A 20,012-nucleotide genomic window follows, 5' to 3' on the forward strand; every position below is an offset into this window, starting at 1 on the left:
TGTGGTCCTCATTGCAGCCTGGGGGCCTTCATTTCTCCTGGTGGTCCTTGGAGTCGAGTGATTTCTGTGTATTTCTGCTCCCTTGAGGTCGTAAAGAAAAGCATGTGAGTATGGAGAGGGATGTATACCAATGGCTGGCAGCAACAGGAAAATGAAGGAGCACATGAAATCCCTTTGCAGTCGCACTCCCCTGTGCGTGTTGTTGGTGTTTCCAGGGTAAAGTTGTTTTTTCATGGGTCAAAAAGCTTAAAACTTCCAACTCTCTTTCATCCTGTCCTCAGATTCATATTTTTTTTTCTCTGCTAGGAAGGTTGACATTTTGGGTGGGCTGCATGTTTTTTGAAGAAGTCAGTGATGTCCCACAAGCAGCATCTACTGTCTTTAATCCCATTTTTTGGTGGAAACTTAGCACTGTCTATGGGTTGGCCAGTCTGCTGCTCCTCCGTTATGAACCCTTTGGCCAGTGTTCCCCCCCCCCCCGTGAAATGTTTCTATTTTTAACCCGCTGATTTCACTTGGATTTGTGCAAGGGTTTATTTTCGGTGCCGAGAGACAGTCATTCCCAGCTGGCGTATCAACGGGCTGCTCGGGGAGCGTAACGCTCTCATTATCGATAGAAGAAAGCGAATTGCACGTCCTAGGGCTAAACGTTCCTGCGTGCTCCTACGCGGATCAGTGCTCTGGCTCTGCCTGGGTGAGATGTTGCTTCAGACCCATCAGCAGGAAGGTGGTGCGCGCTGCATCCCATCTCTTTGCTCGGCTGACGCGTGCGATCTGCATGTGCAAGGTGATGGATGTGAGAGCAACTTCGTAGCCTCAGACCTGTATATGTTAAAATACAGAGGTGGACGGTGGCTGAGGCACTTTTTTTTAATCTCTCCTGTGTTTCTTCATCATCTGAGATCTTTTGTGCAAATTGTTGAATGATGGGGGGGAAAAGCTGCAATAATAATAATAAAAAATAATAAAATAATAATAATAATAACGTGAAAGCCTTTCCTTTTCACAGTTCTCTGCAGGCTCTGAAGTTGCTTCCTCTGCCCCCTCCTCCTGCCCCATGGGAGGGTTGCCCTGGGGAGCATCCCATCATTTTCAGGAGGGGAGATCGCTGCCACGAAGCAAAACCAGATGTTTTCTGGCTTTTGACGCAGCAAAGAAACATGGCTGTGGTACGTAATTGTGAGGCTGGGTTGCTCATCCCGTGCCCGGCCAGCCTGACCGCGCCGCCCGTATAAAGTGCTTTAAGTCATCTTTCAGGGGGAAGGCATTTGAGTGGTGTGTGGCCTTGTTTGAACAACGCTGGCTGTTTCCTTAGGAACAGCAAAAGGCTTTTTTTTTTGGAGCTGAACAATGGTGTGTCCCCGGCTCGGTCAGTGGAGAAAAGCTAGTCAGGAGATGTTTTACAGTCACTGCTGCCATTAACTTGTGAGCTTGACGAGGGCTTTGCAGTTGTGATGGTCCTCTGCGATGGTGGCCCGCAGCACGTTCTGCTTGGGGCTGCAGGTCTGATGGCATCACAACCAGCAAAGTGTGGAGCACGAGCCGTGTTGTGTTGAGTTTGAGGGGTTTGAGTTTGGAATTAGTCCAAACCTCTTGGCTGCGGCTCTCCCAGGTTGATGTCGGTGCAGATGTGGCTTTGGCAAGCTCCGGGGCTGGCTGGAGCATCCGTTGGTCTGCTCGGCACGGTGGGAGAAGGTGCTTGAGTTGTCCGTCTAGAAAATACCTGCACCAGGTAAAGGGTGGAGGAAAGGAGCAAAACCAGCAGGAATTTGAATAACCAATGTGGTGGTCGCACAGGGAATTGAGACCGAAGTCTCCCAAGTCTCGCGTGCCTCCAGGAATAAAAATAATCTGTCTGAGCTCGGGTCGTGTCTTTGTGGGAGATGTTGAAGCTTTAACTCCTGTGTTATTCCCCGCTGCCATGCCGTCATCTTCAGTCGCATCTGTTCCCAGAGCAGCCTGGGAGGGGACGCTGGGTCCCCGGGCGCGAGGGCTCTACCACAGCTATAATTAAACAAAGAGAAACTTCTTATTTTTTTATAACTGATCCAGCTTCCGGAAAATGGCAGCGAGCTGAAGGGAGGGAAACAAAACAAGCCTTCGCCCAGCCAGAAAAAGCGTCCTCACCTCTGTGGCATTTCCTTGCTTTCTTTCCCCCCCTCCTCACCAGCCTCCCTCCCCAGCCCCTCGTATCCTGGCCGCTGCATTGAAAACCTGCCATCAGATTAGCTATGCCGGGGTGGGGTTGCTCTCTGCCGGCATGAGAAGCGTTTCCCAGCCGGCAGCATGCATGCAAACCGAGCCTTGGAAACTGTTCTTCTCTCTCCCCCAAGCACCATGTCTCCTGCCCCAAACCCGTACATGCTTTTTTTTTTACCCCCTTGCTCACAAAAACCATCATTAGCATTTTTTTCTGCACCTTTAGTGCACATTGAGCTATTAAAGTCCCTGAGAAAGTTCAGGGAATAGTTCCCAATGCACATGGCCTGGGAGCAACTGGTCCTTGAAATGCATCAGGTTTAGAGTTAGAGAAAAAAGGACATGTGTGGAGGTGTGTGGGTGCATCCCGCAAAAAGAGAGGAGACGTGTGGGTGCATCCCGCAAAAAGAGAGGAGACGTGTGGGTGCATCCCGCAAAAGAGGAGGAGATGGGGGGATGCATCCTGCAGCTTGTCTTCCTGAGCTCTGTCTCTTCCTTAGCAATGGATGCTGTTGGCTGCAGATTTACTGGAGCAGCCTTCGTACGAGCGGTGTCTTTGTAGGCATTCATTGCCTGTTTGTTTGGATGGAGGGGGACAAGTAGGTTTCTGGGGAAAGTGGATGAAAGTGCAGGGTCCCCAACAATGGGATGGGGTTTTTTTTGTTTTGTTTTTAATACCAGCTTCCCAGGACATGGCTCCTTTCCAGCGCTTTGCTGCAGCCGTCCTCCTCGTTGGGGAGCAAAACAGCAGCGGCCACAAAGCAATCCTTTCTCTTGGCTTTCATGCGTATTTTGCTTGGTTATCTCCGGGCAAGGGCCGCGGACAGACAAAGTATTTACTGTCCCCTGGGCGGTGGCGATTACCTCGTCAGCAAAACAGCCTGTGCTGCCGGCTCTGGCCTTGACCAGCTTATCATCAGAGGAGTTACGGGCAGTGTCGCTGGCTTCCCGGAGCTTATCGTGTCTGCTTTGCCCCCCACCGAGGGAAAGATGCTCTGGGTATGGGGACATCAGGGTGGTGAGTCTTCTTCCATGCATCCATCTGCTACAGCCTCGCCTGGGTCTTCTCCAGCTCCACAGGGCACGTGGAGTCCGTCCTGCTCAGCCTGGAGGTGACAAATAAATGAAGGTTTGGGGGGGTTCTGGGTTTTGGGGATTTTTGGGGTCTTTTGTTTTTGGGGTTTTTTTTTTTAGCTGCTTGGAGTCAGCAAACGCTGCAGAGGAACAGCTCGGTGCCATCAGTAAGTGCTTCCAAGTAATTTTTCCTGTCTCTCCTGCTGCTCCTGACGTGTGGCCCGTGCTCCCTAGAGAGAGCTGGAGCTGCTCGCCTGCAAGTTAATCGCTGCCGAAAAACGCTTTAATTAACTCAATTAGCCAGACGGTCCATCTGGACTCTTGCAGCGCCTGGTGGGATCCCATGAAACAAGGTCACAACTCCACTCCGGGGACAGGGGACACACGCAGACTCATTCAAGTCCCCAAGGGGGACATGCTGTGGTCTCCAGCTCTTGGACTCCACAGGGAGTGCGAGATGTTTTTCCAGGAGGTGCGTAAAAATTACGCGTTGACGTTGAGCATGGATCCCAAATGCTTTGGAGTGAGCAGGACTTGCTTTTTTTTTTTTTTTTTTTTTGGTCTTTCTTCCTCTGCCTGATTTTTAGCACCTTGCCCTGCAGCGGGACAGCCCTGCGGCTCCTCGGAGGGGCGACTGGCCAGAGCAGCCAGTGCCTCTCCAGCTCCTGCTCTGCCTATTAATAGGAATTATTAAAATATTCACCAAATCCAGGGTGTAGGACATGACCAGGCAGGGAAACAGGGAACAGAAAAAAAAACCCTTTAGCCCAGCACACTGTCTGAGCAGAGGAATGCAGGGCCCTGCAGACGGGATTTGGGGAGGGTGAGCGTTTAACCCCCTCTCTGCAATTGCCCTGCAGCGGGGGTGACCTTTCTGTCCCACCTTTACCTGTTTTAAACCCTTGCCTTACAAATGTCCCTGGGGGAAAATTGCTTGCAATCCTGCTGCCAGTTTTCCTGCTACCTGGGCGTGATGGGAAACCCCAGGCGGAGATGCATCCTTTAGGTAACGGGGAGGGATGCGTGTCCTGAAGTGTTTGGGTACCAGCGGATAATGCTGGGGGGAAACTGAGGCACGGAACATCACCCTTGCCTGGGTTCATGCAGCAGCTTGCAGTCAGGCAAGATAAAAGGAATAAAAATATTTGCAGTTTGACCTGATTTGTTGGGGATTGTGACTGGAAAGCGGTGATGCTGGTGCTGCATCAGATGGTCCCCTGGCTTGAAGTGGGGAAGGGGAGGCATTTTGCTTTGGGAAAGGGCAGGTGGGTTCCTGGCTGAAGGCTCCTTTAAGGCAATTTAACTTGTGAAAGCAGAGCAGAGCGTAGTGCTCTGCTGGGAGGTGATGTTGCCCACGCTGCCGGGATGTTTGTATGCAGAGCATCTTCCTTTGGGGTGAGCATCCATTGTCCGGCATTGGGGGGGTCCCACCTGGGGAGGTCCCAGCACATCTCCGCATCCCAAGCACTGCAAAGGCAGAAGAATCCGAGCATCACCCTAATTTCTTTCTTCTTCTGTGGACGGGATATGTGGGAATCATTTGGACCCAGAGGTCTGAGCCTAACCATTATAATTCCTACCTAGTGCTGCAAACGCTGCTTCTTCCCTTTTGCCTTTAAGTATAAAATCCTCATCCCTCTTCCTGCGCAAAAAATATGTGAGTAATGTTAGAGAAATTTGGGATGAAGCCCAGCAAACGATCGGATGTCCGGCTAAGCACGTCTCTGACTTCTGAACTAAAAGCTCCCAAAAGAATAACGAGGCAGACAAACAGCAGATTTTGAGGGATTATATTTGATGTTGGTGCTCTGCTTTCTCTCTCCTAAACTTCAGCCTGCAAAACTTGGAAACAGCCTTTTTGTATCACCTAGGTATATTTGGTTTATGCTGAAGTACTAACATGTTGTTAGTTGTCCTGTTGAGAATGAAGCTGACAGTAGTAAGTACTAAATTTAAAAAAATATAATAATAATGCCAGCTGTCTTGTGAATGCACATGATGCGGTTTGGTTGATAGCGTATACATGGGCTCTGCAAGCTGTAAATGCTGTTTACTGGGATCGTGCATGGAAAAAAAAGCTGAATTCAGTGTAAAAGTGGAGAGTTGTGAGGCTAAAATGCTGGTGGATGTTGCTGTTAGTAGTAATGTGTGGCGGTGGCTGGCTGTCTCTTTTGGTTTTCTTTTCTCCTTCTGGACAGCGCCAAAAAAGTTTCCATTTCTTTCATGGTGAACAAGTAGTTAAGTCCTTCTTCTAAATATAAATCTGTCCTGGTGCGTCAGCTGTGCCTGGGATTTCACTTCTTTTATGTGTCACTTCAAGCAAGTTTTAATTAAAAAAAAAAAAAAAGTCCATCTGCATTGGTTTGATATTTAGGCTCTCTTTTCCCATCAAAAGCATGTCTAATCCTGGCCCGACCCTGGCCCTTTGACAGCAAAGTCCTTCAGGCTGCATGTGGACAATCAGCTGGTTGTGTTGGGGAGCATCCATCAGCTCCTGGAAAGCTCTCGCTGCCTCCTCTGCTTCTCCTCACAGAGCTGCCCCATGGCTGGCACCAAGATCTGGTACCGAGATCTGCTGCACTTCTGGACGCGAGTGGTGTTGAGATATGGAAGAGCTTCATCCTACAGGGAAGAAAATCTCGGGTGTTGCTGTGAAGGATGCGGAGAAAAGGAGGTGTTGACTAGGCGAGTCACTGAAGATGGCCACGGATGGTGCCCTGGCACGTTGGTCGTACCTGGAATTGTCTTCTCTAGCCAAGAGCCTGCTGCTTGTAGATCCAAACCTGTGCTTTAGCTATGGAGCCAAAATTAAAATATACACGTCGCTGTGGTTATCAAAGCAGCCTTGAAGCAGAGCTAGTGGTGGGACTGAAGTTGCTTTCCACAGAAATCAATAAATGGAGCAGGCTCTTTGCTGCACGTGGCCAATGTTCAGCTGACCCAAGGCATCTGTCTTTAAATACGTGGGGCTTTTAAACCTGATTTTAGTCCTTACTTTCTAAAATGAGGCATTCTTCTAGAGACAGTGAGCAAGCTTTGGGCTTTTCTATATCTCCCTGCCTGGCTGTCAGCAATGGCTGTGTCTTTTTTTCCTCTAATACGAGCGCTTCTATGTTGGCCTAAGTCAACCCTAATTGTTGTCTTTGCCCCTAATTCAAGCTGCAATAATCCAAAATTCGGCGGTGTGGTCTATTCCTTAGAAATCTCAGCGGGAATGAATGGAGCACCTGGCTCTCGGGCTTGGACAGGGAGACTCTGAAGTTCCTCAGGGCCTTGAGTCTTAGGCTTGAGAAGTGATGGCAGGTCCATCTCCTTACAGCCTCGCCTGGGGCTGACTTCTTGGAGACAGCATGGAGGGAATAACTTGCCCTTTGGAGATGTTCCCTCTGCGGTGGCTTAGAGTTGCCCATTTTTTAGGGGATGCTCTTGCAAAGATGCATCACCATGGTTTGATGCACATACGGGAGGGTGGTTTGTGCTTGTGAAGTGCAATGCAGAATGTTGTAGAAACCAACTCCACTCAACCCCAAAAGCTCTGCTTTAAGCAGGGGGAAAAAAAAAATCTTCCATTACTTTAAGATGACTTTCAGATCATGCCCGAGATTCAGCCCTGCTTTGCCCAGCGACGAGAGCCATTTTGAGCAAAGTCTATGGAAAAGGCTATTTCTGTGCCCAAGTGTCTTGCTAAAGAAAGGAGTCGTCTTTTTTTTTTTTTCCCAAAAATGGCTTGCCCTGAGGAAGGTTATGTCCCGGCACAGAGAAGCAGTGTGTCTTTGACATTGCATGCAGTGGAGGTTGTGGTCTCGTTTCATCCCGTGTTAATTTTGAGAGCACCCAGACAAGGGCCTCCTGCATTTTTAACTGACGTAAAACTAAACAGTTCAAAGTGCGTTAACTTTGCCGATAAACCCTTCCAATAAACGCTTGGGTCTTAAAATGATGAAATCTGTTTCTTATCAGCCATCTGACCCACGATGATGGGATCGAGCAGCTTTTAACCTGGCGAGACCCAAACAACAAACTCCGAAGTACAGACAGATGGGGTGGTTGGTGTTATTTTGGGGTTTTCCCCTTCGTGGCACTGTTGATGTTATGGAAAGCGCTTGGAGCCACTGCTCGGATTATATCTGGCATCCCTCACCCCCAGGTTGCGTTCCTCGGAGTTAATTTGCAGGTTGTGCAAAGCCTTCGTGCAGTTTGACGGGCTTTAATTTTGGGGGTAACTAATTAAACAAGCAGGCATGGTGTTTGCTCTCCTGTTGCATAAACACTGGCCTGTTTTGGTTTATCTCAGACACCTTCTTGGCTGGCAGAGGTGTGGGTGCTTGCACCTGGAGAGCTAATTCCCACCTGTGGACAAACTCTAATCTAAATTAAGGCAAGGATTTTGAGCTGAAAGCCACCTGAAATTAGCCACATGGCCTTTTGTGCTGATGTAGTGAGTCTGGTGTTAAAAACAGGCTGTGAATTGAAGCAGGAACACTTTCTGGGATGGGTATCCACCTCGCTGGATTTGCAGGCGAGATCAAATTGAAAGACCAGGGCTTTGTGCAGCAAGTCCTAATCCACGCGGTGGGCTGGAGCAGATGTCTGTCCTTGCGTTCGCTTCTTGCTGCACGCCTCCTGAATGGCATCATCACCTGGGGGTTTGCATTCCTGATACCAAACTGCTCCCAGTGAGTTTGCCCTCTTTCCGACATGGGTTCGTGGACCAGGGACTGGGTCAAACATAGGGCATCCCATGGAGCATCCCATGGAGCAAGCAACCCACAGTCTGGTTTAACCCCCATGTTGCTTTCCTATGAGAAGACCATCAGCTCCAGCAAATGGTTAAGCTGCTTAAACCCAGGTATCAAGGGGAATCTGGTTTGGAAATGTTTACCAAGGACGAGTGCTTAAAAAAAACTATTTTGATGAAATGCATTGTAATGTGCTGATTGCATTTGTTTCTGCCTAGCTCAGGCGCGTGATGGTCTTGGCTTCCATCAGCGTTTTCAGCGTAGCTGAAGGTATCATGTAATCCACCAACAGATCAGTACCTGGACTAATCAGCGAGGTGTGTAAGAACATTAAATCAAGGGTAAGCTTTTGCATGAGCTCATCACTCAAATGAGTTCGTCGGTTTGATAATCCAAAGAGGTTTTATTGATTAGCAAGAGAATCTGGCTGGTAGGTGGTGGCTGCTCAGTGTCCATGGGCATGCTCAGGCAGCGAGCTGGGAGCAAAACGGTTCTTTTTTCCCTAAAATGGACCTCCTGACTGAGGTCAGGAGCAAGTTCAGCTGAACTGGGGGCTGCAGCTGTGTCCTGGCTGCCTGCTTACAAAGTCACCTTTTTGGGTGACCCATGGGTGGCTGCTGTGTGCCCAACCTGCCTGCAGCAACTCCATCTTGAAGGCAGCCCTCTCTTTTCAAATGATGAGCAGGTCAGGGAAGTCCAGAGGACCAAGCAGGACTGATGTTTCAGCCTTTGACGTTCTCTGTGCAAGGAAGTGGTCAGTGTGGGGAAGACATGTCTTGGTGGAGTACTTGAGCAGGGAGAGCTGCATGGAGTTGGCTATGTGTTGGTCTATGGGCAAGTTGGAGCTAGCTCATCTCTGGAGCTTTTTGTTGTCCTCTCTGTGTGTCGCTGCATCAGTTGCGGTGCCAGCCTCCCCATCCAGCAGCTTGAGTGAGTTTTCTGTGCCTGCCCTTCTCTAGTCATGCTGGTGGGACTGGTTTCCCAACATTGCAGCTGGAAACAAGGAGAGCACGTGGCTCTGCGCATTGCACCAGCAATTCAGCTGAGAACAGCTACTTCTTTCCATCAGACAAAGATGAAATTAGTGAAGGGTGATGGAGACAGGGCTCTGAAGTGTTGATGCGGTTAAAGCTTTGTCATCATCTCCACTTAGGGGAAGCACAGCTTTTCAGGGACTCTGTTGCTTCAGCTTTTGACAGCTCTTGAAGTCCAAATTAGCATCCAAATTATCTAAGTAAGGAGGCACTGCCGGGACTGTGCCCCTGGCAGTAGCATGATAGTGAGTTGCTCCAAGATTTTCTCAATGAAAGCCTTTAACCATGCTTGAAGTTTTTGTTGCCTTGGTTAATTTGCTGTCTTGAGATGGGGAGGAAGGGTTTGGGTCACCCTCCTGAAGTGCATCACCTGTTAATGAGATGGTTCTTGCAGCACCCATGGAGGCAGGAAACCATTTCCCCTCCTTTATTGTTTTCCATGGTTGCCCTTGGTCTCCTCTCTGTGCATGTTGCCCCGAAATCTCATGGGAGACCGTGAGGAGGTATCTCTCCCACCACAGCATCACATGGGGAGCAGCATGCATGGTTTCTCCTGGTGATGGTCTTAGGTGGGGCCACAGCATCGTGTCTGTACCGTTCCTCCATCAACTGAGAGCGTGCCACCAGTGGGGTGCTAGCAAAAGCTGAAGAGCTTTGCCCAGCATCCCTGCCTCAGACCAGCTCGTGCAGATGTCTGTGCTAGGGCACAGATGTGCCCTTAGATTAACCCACTGATAAGTCTGCAGTGCTTAAAAAAGAAAGAAAAGGAGAGATTTTCCTCCTCTTCCAAGGCAGAGGATGGTGACTCAATGATCCCAGAGGTCTCTTCCAACCTGATTGATTCTGTGATTCTGTGTGACTGTGAGCCACGGGTGCGATGTCTGTAGTCAGACAAAGCTATGTCTTCTTCAAAAGTGTCTCACTCTGGCCAGCGGTTGGATTGTGGCTCTGGAAATTTGGGTTTCATTTCTCCTCCGCCACCGATAGCCTGCGTGAGCTTGTGCCATTGCTCGATCCGGCTCAAATCTGTGTTCCCCTGGTTTGAAAGGCTCTTGGTCCTTGCTTTTGGCCGTAAGTGTCCTTCAGGAGCAGTCTCGCTTCAGCTATTGGCTGAGCTCTTGGGCTCCTGAAGGACTTTGGAGGGGCTGTAAGGGCTTGGAGGAAGAAGGTGCTCTCTTGGGCTCCTGTTCTCTCCAAGGATTTTAAACCCGAGTTTGCAGCTTTTATATTTAACCCCTGGGAGCTCGGCATTGGATGCGATTCTGGGGTTTTGTGCTTTTATTGGTCCCCATGGGGACTTGGCTGGAACAAACTCCTTGCCCTGGCAGGGGAGAGTCCATCCACAGCTCCCTGTTAAAAAAAAAAAAATCCAAAACCACTTTTGGGACTGCCCCACCTGAATTAGGAAATGTTTTTTCTCTTGGAAGAACGTTGAACAGACAGTAGGGAGAGGGTGGATAAAGACTGAACTCTGCCTCTTCTGATATGAGGACTAGTGGACATCAGATGGAGCTGGTGAGAGCCTGTTCCTGATGGAGGTGGGTTTTCCACCACCTGGGCAGCAGACCCATGATGTTCCTTGCCGAAGGACATCATGGAGGCAAAAAGCGTACGTGGGTTTAAGGGAAGACTGAACAGTCCTCCCCTGGACAAGAGGTCCAGCTGAGGTTGGAAAACGGGCAGAACGTCTCTGTTGAGGTCTCCCTGTCTCTCTCTGTTGAGATGCTCTCCTTCAGTCACATCCTTTCACCATGAGATGTTTGGGCAGATGCTACCTTTTTTTTTATTAGTTTTGTGGAACAGAGAAGCCTGTTCTTAGGGTGCGCCAGGAGGTACCCCGCTCTCTGTGCCAGGGTTTTGGCAGCATCGGCTGCACCAAGGACTGTGCCACTGGAGACGTCCCTCTGCCTTGCTGGGGATGCCAGAGAGGGTGACTGGTCTTGCAGCCCGTGGTAGCCTTGAAACCGTGGAAGTGAGTACGACTTTGTTTACTTCCCTGCTATATTATCAGCACTCGCGTGGGTGTAATGGTTTTATTGCTGGGAAGCGTTGCTGTCGGGTAGTAGGACCTGGGCTGTCAGCCCAGGAGCACCATTTTTATGGCCATGAGGGTTCCTGCTGTGTACAGCACTGCCAGCACCTTCCTACACTTGCAGGCTTTTTAAACCTTCGCCACACTGGCACCATTTTCAGCAATTTTGGGGGAGGGCTTTGAAGGTGCTGTGGATGCTCAAGGATGGTATCTGCATCTCCAGGACCCTTCTCTGCCTTGGCAGTCAGCGCATCGGTGCTGCTCTCTGCTTGATGCCAAGGCATCCAGCTTTCCTTACCATGAGTGGCTCTCAGCCCATACCTGACCCAGTCTCACTGGCTTCTGCAGTGCTTTCTCCTGACTCGGTGGCTGATTGCATGGGACACGGGTGACCATAATCAGGGGGTGGGTGCTGAGCTGGAGCCTGTGCTTGGCAGCAGCAGGAGGTCCTTCAGGGAAAGCTCTCCTCCCACCCCTCACTCTCCCAGCAAACCCCTCGGAGACAAAGGTGGTGCAGGAGGGATGGGAGGTCCCGATATTTCCACAAGTCCCTTCTTGTTTGGTAGAAAAGGGTCTAAAAAGACATGTCTTCTGTTCTGATGCATTGGCAGCTCCAAGGCTCATTCTGGGATGTGCGTGAGTTCACGCCAACGTGCTTTTTCTGGTACAAAGAGCTTGTGTTTTGTGTTGTCTTAAGGGGTGGTTTACCTTTGGTTGGGTTTCTTGGTGTGGGTTTTTTGTTTTGTTTTGGTTTGGTTTTTTTTGTTTTGTTTTTGTTTTGTTTTTGTTTTTTGGAAGATTAAAGCATTGGCTTTACAAACACAAGTGGTAAAGTAGGAGGAGGAGATAAGAGAAAGGCAACAAGGTCAGGAATCACTAGGGTATGCGGAATTGCTGGCATCAAACCTGCAAACTGCTTGGCCCAGGCTTCTGGAGGGAGAAAAACAACAGCAGCCAGCTCTTCCCCACATGTCTCCACCAGCAAGGCTCAAAGTGCCTTACCAAAGAGCTCAGGATCGTGGGGAGCAAGATGCTTTGTCTCCAGGACAAAGGATAGGGTGGAGGAATCATCCCATTCTCCCTCCTAACCAAAACCCATCATTCTCTGCTGGCACTTGACTACCACCAGATGTTTGGAGATCCTTGGAGGCATCCCATGGCCAGAAGACATCTCCCTGTGCTGCAGGGCATCTCTGTGGTGTCCTGCAGTGGTTTGGCTGGGCAGACCGGTGGATGGGGCAGATGCCAGGCAGGAGGTCACTTGGTGGGGGTAGGTGATGGGGTTGCACAAGACAAGGTGATCTTTCCCAGTGCTGCATGTGCCCTGAGAGGACCTTAGGCCATGCTGCACTCACGATTGCCTGCAGCAAGTGATGGATACACTACATGGCCACTTGTGGAAGTGGGGAGTCAGCCACGAACCCATCCATCTGTGACTGACCTCAGAGATGACCTGCAAGAGTGTCCGTCTGTCTGCCTTGCTGCCATGGGCAGCAAGAGGCCACCAGCAGCTTCAAAAGCCATCCCAGTCTTGTAGGAGGCTGCAGAGAGCCTGGCTGGGTCTGTGCTGATGTTAGCAGTTTAGAGGACGTGGTGTGTTTCACATGTGCTGGAAGATCTGTTAACACGAGCACGGAAAAAGACGGCAAATCTCTGGATGGCCGGATCATTTTCTGCTGGGTGGAAGGGTGTTGAGCAAATTGAGCCCAATGTCCAAGGTTGTGTCATAGCATAGCCAAGAGGAAGCTCTTGAAGGTGAAGAATCTGCAGGGCAAAACCAGGTTCCTAAGTTAGACCGTTGGCTAAAATTTGGCAATTTTAGCCAAAAAAAAGAGGCCAAAAATGGCTCCTTTTGGAGGCCATTGCACATTGCAATGACAATCTGGTTTGTATTGGTGCTCCCAGGCGCAGCTGCTGGCACTCCCTGAGCAGGCAGTCATCAGCTCCTCCAGGGCTGGCGTGTCCCCTCTGCGTGTCCTCTGGGTTTCCAGGAGGAGTCTCTTCTGCGACTGAGGTCTTGGGTCACTTAAGGTTTTGTGACTGTGATAAAAGCAACATTTTTGGTGAATTCATTGTGTAGGATGAATGTGCTCTGTGGGTAGCACTGTGGCTCTGGGTAATGAATTTCTAGTTACAAAGAGTTAAATTCACTTGCGTTTAAGCAAAGCTGACTGTTGTTAAAAGAAACCTCCAAAAACACTTCTGTGTTTGTAGAGGAGCCCGAGGAGCTTGACTTTGGAGAAGGAAAAGGCAAATTAAAAGCCATTAGCAACAAGTGCCTGGAATTAGTCTTGGCTTTGGCATGGAGAGGATGACGAGTGCTTGATTAGAAGCTCTTTCTTCTCTTCCCACCTTTCAGTTCGTGGCCAAGGGTAGGTAGAAGATTTCCCCTGAATTTACACCGTGAGCTTAGGGCTTGAGGGGCTTTTTATGCATTACCCAGGGAGAACAGCCGTGCAGTTATGGTAGTTCTTGCAAGGGTGACCTGTCTTGTGTCATGGTGGCTCCTGTTCCTGATGCCTCCCATGGACATGGGTGTACCGTGGTGGGATGGACCCTGCAGCTCCCCAGCTTGGCCGAGCTCTGGGTTGGGCTGGGATGTGTGGGATGGGCAGGGACGCGCATCGGTCCTCCCCACCTCCCTTTGCTGGCGGCTGGTACCAAGGGTACTGCCCTTCCTTTGGCTGCACGTGGAAGGACCTGGCTCCATCTTCAGCCCTGATGGTGCTTGGTACCGCCCAGCCCTCCTGGGTCTTAGCAGCCCAAATTCTTGGCAGTCAGGAGTTTTCCATCATCGAGGCTTTTGGAGGGGTCCTCTCCCACCTACCCTGGGCTGGAGTCAATGCTTGTTGGAGAAGACCTCCCCTTGGCCAGCAGCAGATCCTGCTTCCCGCCCTTGGGGTTTGCACTTTTAGGTGTTCCCGTGTTTTTATTCCGTTTCATTGCTCACGGACACGAGGCTTGTGCTCCCAGTGAGTATTTTTCCTGGGACTGCTTTTCTCTGCTAACCTTGTTCAGCGCAGCCGAGTGCCAGTGCTACATCTTTGATTTATAGCTCGGTGTCCAGGCAGAGGTGGGGCCGTACTGTAATCCCATCAGGACCAGCTTGGCGTGATGGATGGAGCTGGGAGCATTGGGGAGGACAGGGCTCTGCTACCAACCCCTCCGTGCCATCACAGAGCCCGCGCCGGGGCATCTCGGGGGTCTCCTCTGGAGCTTCGGGGCTGGGAGGGGAAAGCCTGCGGTTGAGTTTCCGGGCTAAGCCGTCCCAGACGGTTTGCAGAAGTTATTTTTAACCTTTTCTGTGCTGCTGCACACCGGGAAATGCTACTGTTAGAAATCAGCTGAACTCCGTGCGTTCAAACATTGCAGGAAAAAAACCTTTGCGGGGGTTTTAATAGGTTTCAATAGGGTTTTTTTTGTTTTATTTTTAATAGGTGCTACACTGTCATCAGCCGTAGACCCTCCCCAAACCTGCTGCTGCTTCGTACCTGCTGGAGAGGAGATCCAGGAGTAGGTAGGGCACTGATTCTAGACCCTGGAGATTCTCACCGTTGCCCAGCTTGCTCACGACAGCGCTTCCACGCCTTGAGAAGCAGCCAGCATCTCTGCCACGAGGAGCACAGCTAGGTCTGTCCTCATGTCCCATCTGTCCCTCCCCAAAAACCTTATAGCCCCAGCAAATGCAACGTTAAACCCATGCTCTGCAAGTCCCTGTTGAAGATGGCTCTGCTGTTTCCCTGACGGGTGACTCACGGGATGGGTGTCCTGTGATGTCCCCCGCGGAGCAGAAGCCTAGCAGATGGGGTGGGGAGGAGATCCAACCACTGTGTCACCCCATGCGATGCCGGTGTAAGAGCAAGGGGTATCTGGAGACAAGCCCTGCAGCCCTGCACCGTGCTGGTCCATGGGCAGCACCATCCCTGGTGCTTCTGTGCCCCAGAAAGCTGGTGAGGATTTGCAGGGTGCCAGCCAGCAGCCATGAGAACGTGCTTGTCACGGCTTCCCTAAAGCTTTGCCCAACCCTCAGCAAAGCCTGTTTAGGATTTTGGAAAGGCTAGTGAGACTGCTGGTACCGTGGGGCGTAACCACCACGGAGCCCCAACCATGCCAAGCTGCCTGTTGGATTACTTGGGATGGGGGCAGCACGCAACAGGTCCTCCTGGCTTGCACGGTTGGATTTTACTCTGCAGCTTTGCCTTTCCCTTGTGGGAGGGAAAAAAAACGATGTGAAAAGAGGGTGCGGGTGCCTTTGAGCTGGTTGCATGAAGAGATGCTGTTGCCTTCCTCACTTGCTGCGAGCTCGGGTTGCTCACCAGTTCCCTCCCTTCCCCATTCATTTCAGATGCTGTTTATGGCTTTGGGTAAACAGATGGGGCTGGGGTTTTTCCTAGTCTATATTTAATCCTAGCCTATATTTAAAGTGCTTTCAGAGGAGTTAGCAGACCAGTCTCAGCCATGGCTATAGAAGTGATTTCTAAACAAATCTTGCCCCATCCACCCTTATTTGCCCCCACCCTTCTCCCAACTGTCCCCTTTTATTCTCACGTAGCCTGAGTTTGAAGGCTCATCTTTGCTGCTTATCTGTCCCGTCTCTGCATTCAGAAACATTTCAGGTCCATCCCCTGGGACTGGCAGCTCCAAAACATGTCTCCCACCCCACGTCCAGCTGTGGGGGGCATGCACCCCCATCCTTTCATGTGTGTGTGAGAGTGTTGCTGCATCCAGAATGGACTGAGGCGCAGCCAAGATGGTGCTTTGGGGAGAGGAGATACCTTTTTGTCATCCCTCATTTTGATGGACGTTCTGGCTGCCTTTTGAGGCTGCAGGGTGCGTGTAGGGCTGCATGTTTCCAGCTGTTTCTCCACACAACGATGGCTGTCACAGACCTTTAGCATGAAGCTTCCCATATAGTCATGTAAATACTGAGATGTGTGGATGTGTCAGTGAGTGTTGTCAGTGCACAGCTCTAATGATTGATATAAAAAATTATTTGGCACTTTGATTCACAAGAAAAAATCCCGTACTTGTCCCTGGTTTCTTGCTTTGTGCAATGCTCACCAAGCAGGGGTGACCTTCGGGCTGTCAAAGGGGTTTTGTTTTTTTTAACAGCATCGTGTGCAAGCGTCGCTAAAGTTGGTGAAAACTTTGCTGCTTGAGCTATTTCTGCGACAAAGTTCTGATGGATTTGGTGCCTGTGTAGCTGTGAAGGGCTCAAACCTTCCAGCTAGGAAGGAAAAATAACCCTACAAGAGCCAACCTGGTGTCTGCAAGGTCTCTTTAGGGGGGAAGCAGTAAGCGTTTAGGGTGTTGTGTGCCAGCTGGGCAAGGTGCAATCCCAAACAGCGCCTTGCATTAATGAGAGACAACATCCCGCCCACCATGGTGGTGCTTTGCAAAGGGGTGAGCTGGATGGGTGCTGAACCGTGCTAGCCAACGAGAGCATCTTTCCTCCCTTCCCACGGACTGCTTATTGCTTTTTCTTGCAGCTCCAAATCCCCCCTCTTACCTGGCCTGGCTCTGATAAGCACAGTCTTGACTCCAAGCCTGGTTTCTCTGTATTTAACGCCTGCCAAGCCCTATCCCCTTGGGGTGCTCCCAGCAGGACCCAAAACAATGCTTTTTTTCAAAGGAAAAAATGTTTGCACACAAGTTCTCCCTTCCCTTTTCTGGCTGGAGCCTGGCGCATCCCTTCCAGCTACCCGCATTCCCGGCATATCGGCCCAGGGGATGGTTTGGGAAGCATTTCAAACAGGCTGGAGTATCTCCTGCTTAGGCTCTCCCCTGCAAATTTTCCTCTTACTGCATTCCAGAAAAGGGCACCGAATCCTTCAGGGCTTGCTGCTTCTCCTTGCCGTGAGACCCGCTGGTTTAATAACAGCCGGCTGCAGCCAAAGCAATCCATGCTTGTCTTCACATTTCCAGCAGCTCCATATTCCCACCTCAGACGTTTGGGTTTGGGGGTTATTTTCTGCTTGATGTGATTTTTCAAGGAGAGTGAGAAAAAAAATAATTGCATGGGAGAAGGAAAACAGAAAATCAGTGTTAGGAGTGGATGGAATGCCCTTTGGGTTCTAGACTAAAGCAAAGGATTTGGATATAACTTTTAATTGCACAAGGCTTTATTTTTAAAGAGCTGTTGGTGCTTTGCAGCCAGGCTGGAGTTCTGTGTCAGGTTTGTAAGGAGCAGGGTGTAGGGATGCTGGATGGCAGGATTTGCTGGGATGATGCCAGGTACAGTGGACCGTTTGCTCCCTGGTGCAAACTTGGAGGAGCAAAGCGTGGCTTGGGCTCTCTGCTCCAGCCTTGCCATAAGTTAGCAGAGAGGCACCAAGCTTGTCTGCTCACCCACGTGCTCCTGGCCTTTCTGGCCACCCTCCAAGCTCCAGAGGACACGGGTGACACCAGAGGAGGTCTTACTAGTGCTTGCATCAGCCACAACGTTGGCGGTCAAAGTGCCGACGTGTTCTGCGGGCAGCGGAAAATGTGTTAATTTTCCTCTTGGCTCTGGCGTGGTGATGCAGCTGCTCTTCCACAGGGTTTCTGGAAGTTTTTTTGCAAGCATTTCTGGAAAAAAAAGGAGGAAAAAACCCCTTTATTTTTATCTTTCCTCAAGTGAAGGAGGGCAGTCGGTGCAAGAAGGAATGTTTCTCTGCCTGGTCAGATGGGTGAGGGGAGGGATGCAGGGAGCAAGTGGGAAGAGCCAGTCCCTATCCCAGGATATCCCAGTGCTGCTGTGGGAGAGAGGGATGACCCAGTTGAACGTGCAAAAAGCCCGGTCCTGTGGGCCCGCCACGCTCGCTAAGTGCTGCCCTGGGCTCCCACAGCATCTGAGCGCTTGCTGGTTTTATAAATATGTATTACAGCAATGTGCAAATGCCCTGAAAGCTCTTAGGATATGGGGAGGAGGACCAGTTTATGAGCCTGGGGAGCAACATATCCCCAAATAACCCTTAAAGGCGAGAGGGCTGCTTTGTACAGGCTTGTGGCCAGCAGTAGTGTCATGCAAGACCAGGCTGTCATAGAATTATTTTAGTTGGAAAGGACCTTTAAGATTGAGTCCAACCATTAACCCGGCACTGCCAAGCCCACTACTAAACCATGTCCCTAAGCACCACATCTACTTGTCTTTTAAATCCCTCCAGGGATGGTGACTCCACCACTTCCCTGGGCAGCCTGTTCCAGTGCCTGACAACCCTTTTGGTGAAGAAATTTTTCCTGATATCCAATCTAAACCTCCCCTGGCACAACTTGAGGCCGTTTCCTCTCGTCCTGTCATTTATTACCTGGGAGAAGAGACTGACCCCCACCTCGCTACAACCTCCTTTCAGGTAGTTGTAGGGAGTGATAAGGTCTCCCCTGAGCCTCCTTTTCTCCAGACTAAACACCCCCAGTTCCCTCAGCTGCTCCTTATCAGACTTGTGCTCCAGACCCTTCACCAGCTTTGTTGGCCTTCTCTGGACTCTCTCCAGCACCTCAATGTCTTTCTTGTAGTGAGGGGCCCAAAACTGCACACGGAATTCGAGGTGTGGCCTCACCAGTGCTGAGTACAGGGGGATGATCCCTGCCCTTAGTCCTGCTGGCCACACTATTGCTGATACAAGCCAGGATGCTGTTGGCCTTCTTGGCCACCCGGGCACACTGCTGGCTCATGTTCAGCCGGCCATCAACGAACACCCCCAGGTCCTTTTCCACCAGGCAGCTTTCCAGCCACTCTTTCCCCAGCCTGTAGTGGTGGATGGGGTGGTTGTGCCCCAAGTGCAGGACCCGACATCCTTGCTGTCCAAAGCCCTTGGTGACTTGTAGGCAGTGCCGTGCTTACTAGGAGCACCCAGGTTATCTGTCGTGATGCTTTAAGGAGAAGATGAGGATGCTCTCCTGTATCGGCACTGCAGGGTCGGTGTGTGGGTGGCATGGTGGGACCTGGAGCCTTTGCTAACGTGCTGGGGTTTGTTTCTCTCCCCCAGGCTGGTTCCCCAAGGTGATGCTGGGGTTCTTGTAGCCGGGTTTGCTTGTGCAGAGGCCATGGCTGCCTAGCGCTCCCCAGGACCACGGGGGTCGTCGGGCCAGAGATGGCGGCACAGAGGATCCGGGCGGCCAATGCAGGCGGCCTGCCACGGTGCAAGTCAGAGGGGACGCTCATCGACCTCAGCGAGGGCTTCACCGAGACCAGCCTCTGCGACGTCAAAGGTGCGGGGGGATGGGGTGGGGAGCACACCCATGGAATGGGTGGGGACCATGCCCCCTCCTCAGTTACTATGCATCCTCTCACCCCTGGGGTCCGGCGGTTGGTTAGTAATTAGCAGACAGCAGCTGATGGGGGAGAGCAGCAAGCGCTGACGAGCGCATCCATGGGTGCAAGGATGGACGTGGACCTGACACCAAGAGATCCAACATCAGAGTGAGGTGACAGCAACACAGCGGTTGCAAGGGTTTGTTTTCCCCTTGCCTGGGAGCTTGCAGGTTGCTTGAATAATCCTTTTTCTTCCTTGTATGGCTTTTTCTTCAGCTGTGTTTACCTTATCCAGCATAAAAGCCGTGTTCAGGTGAGAGGGGAATTACTGTTCCCTTGGCAGAAGCAGATCCCAAGAAACAGCTCCAGGTGGAAGTCAGCATGCACCGAGGGCCTTTAAAAATAAACATGCATAAAAGCGATTGCTTTTGCAGGCGTAGCAAGAAGAGACCCGAACATCAAACGCTCTCGCTGCAAATTAGATTGTTTTTAATGCAAAAATAGGAATTACTCAGATTCTCCAAGGGGTTTGCTGGTTGCAGCGCATCCCTTTAACCCTGCTGCCATGCACAGCTTGAGGGGGACATGGGAGCGGCCACTTGGCCGTCTGATCCGAAGGGATGGGGAGACCAAAAATGCCCCCGTTCTGCAGACAGCTCCGGCTGCAGAGCTGAATGAACGGCGGCTTCCTTCAAGGGTGG

The 20,012-nt window shown here is 50.9% G+C and overlaps 1 protein-coding gene across 4 annotated transcripts in view; it reads left to right on the forward strand.

Annotated features, from left to right (window-relative positions):
- Positions 1-20,012, forward strand: part of SH3BP4 (SH3 domain binding protein 4) — a 40,047-nt gene that overhangs the window by 4,709 nt on the left and 15,326 nt on the right. For 2 of the 4 annotated variants that reach the window (XM_068407997.1, XM_068408001.1), the window contains exons 2-3: positions 14,516-14,708; positions 19,046-19,268. In XM_068407997.1, the coding sequence (XP_068264098.1) occupies positions 19,151-19,268 (118 nt within the window). In that variant the 5' untranslated portion in view covers positions 14,516-14,708; positions 19,046-19,150. The remainder of the gene's footprint in view (positions 1-14,515; positions 14,709-19,045; positions 19,269-20,012) is intronic. The other 2 variants (XM_068407998.1, XM_068407999.1) reach the window with 2 other exon arrangements.

Source organism: Nyctibius grandis, chromosome 9, assembly GCF_013368605.1.
Source record: "Nyctibius grandis isolate bNycGra1 chromosome 9, bNycGra1.pri, whole genome shotgun sequence".
Classification (NCBI taxonomy): Eukaryota; Metazoa; Chordata; class Aves; order Nyctibiiformes; family Nyctibiidae; genus Nyctibius; species Nyctibius grandis.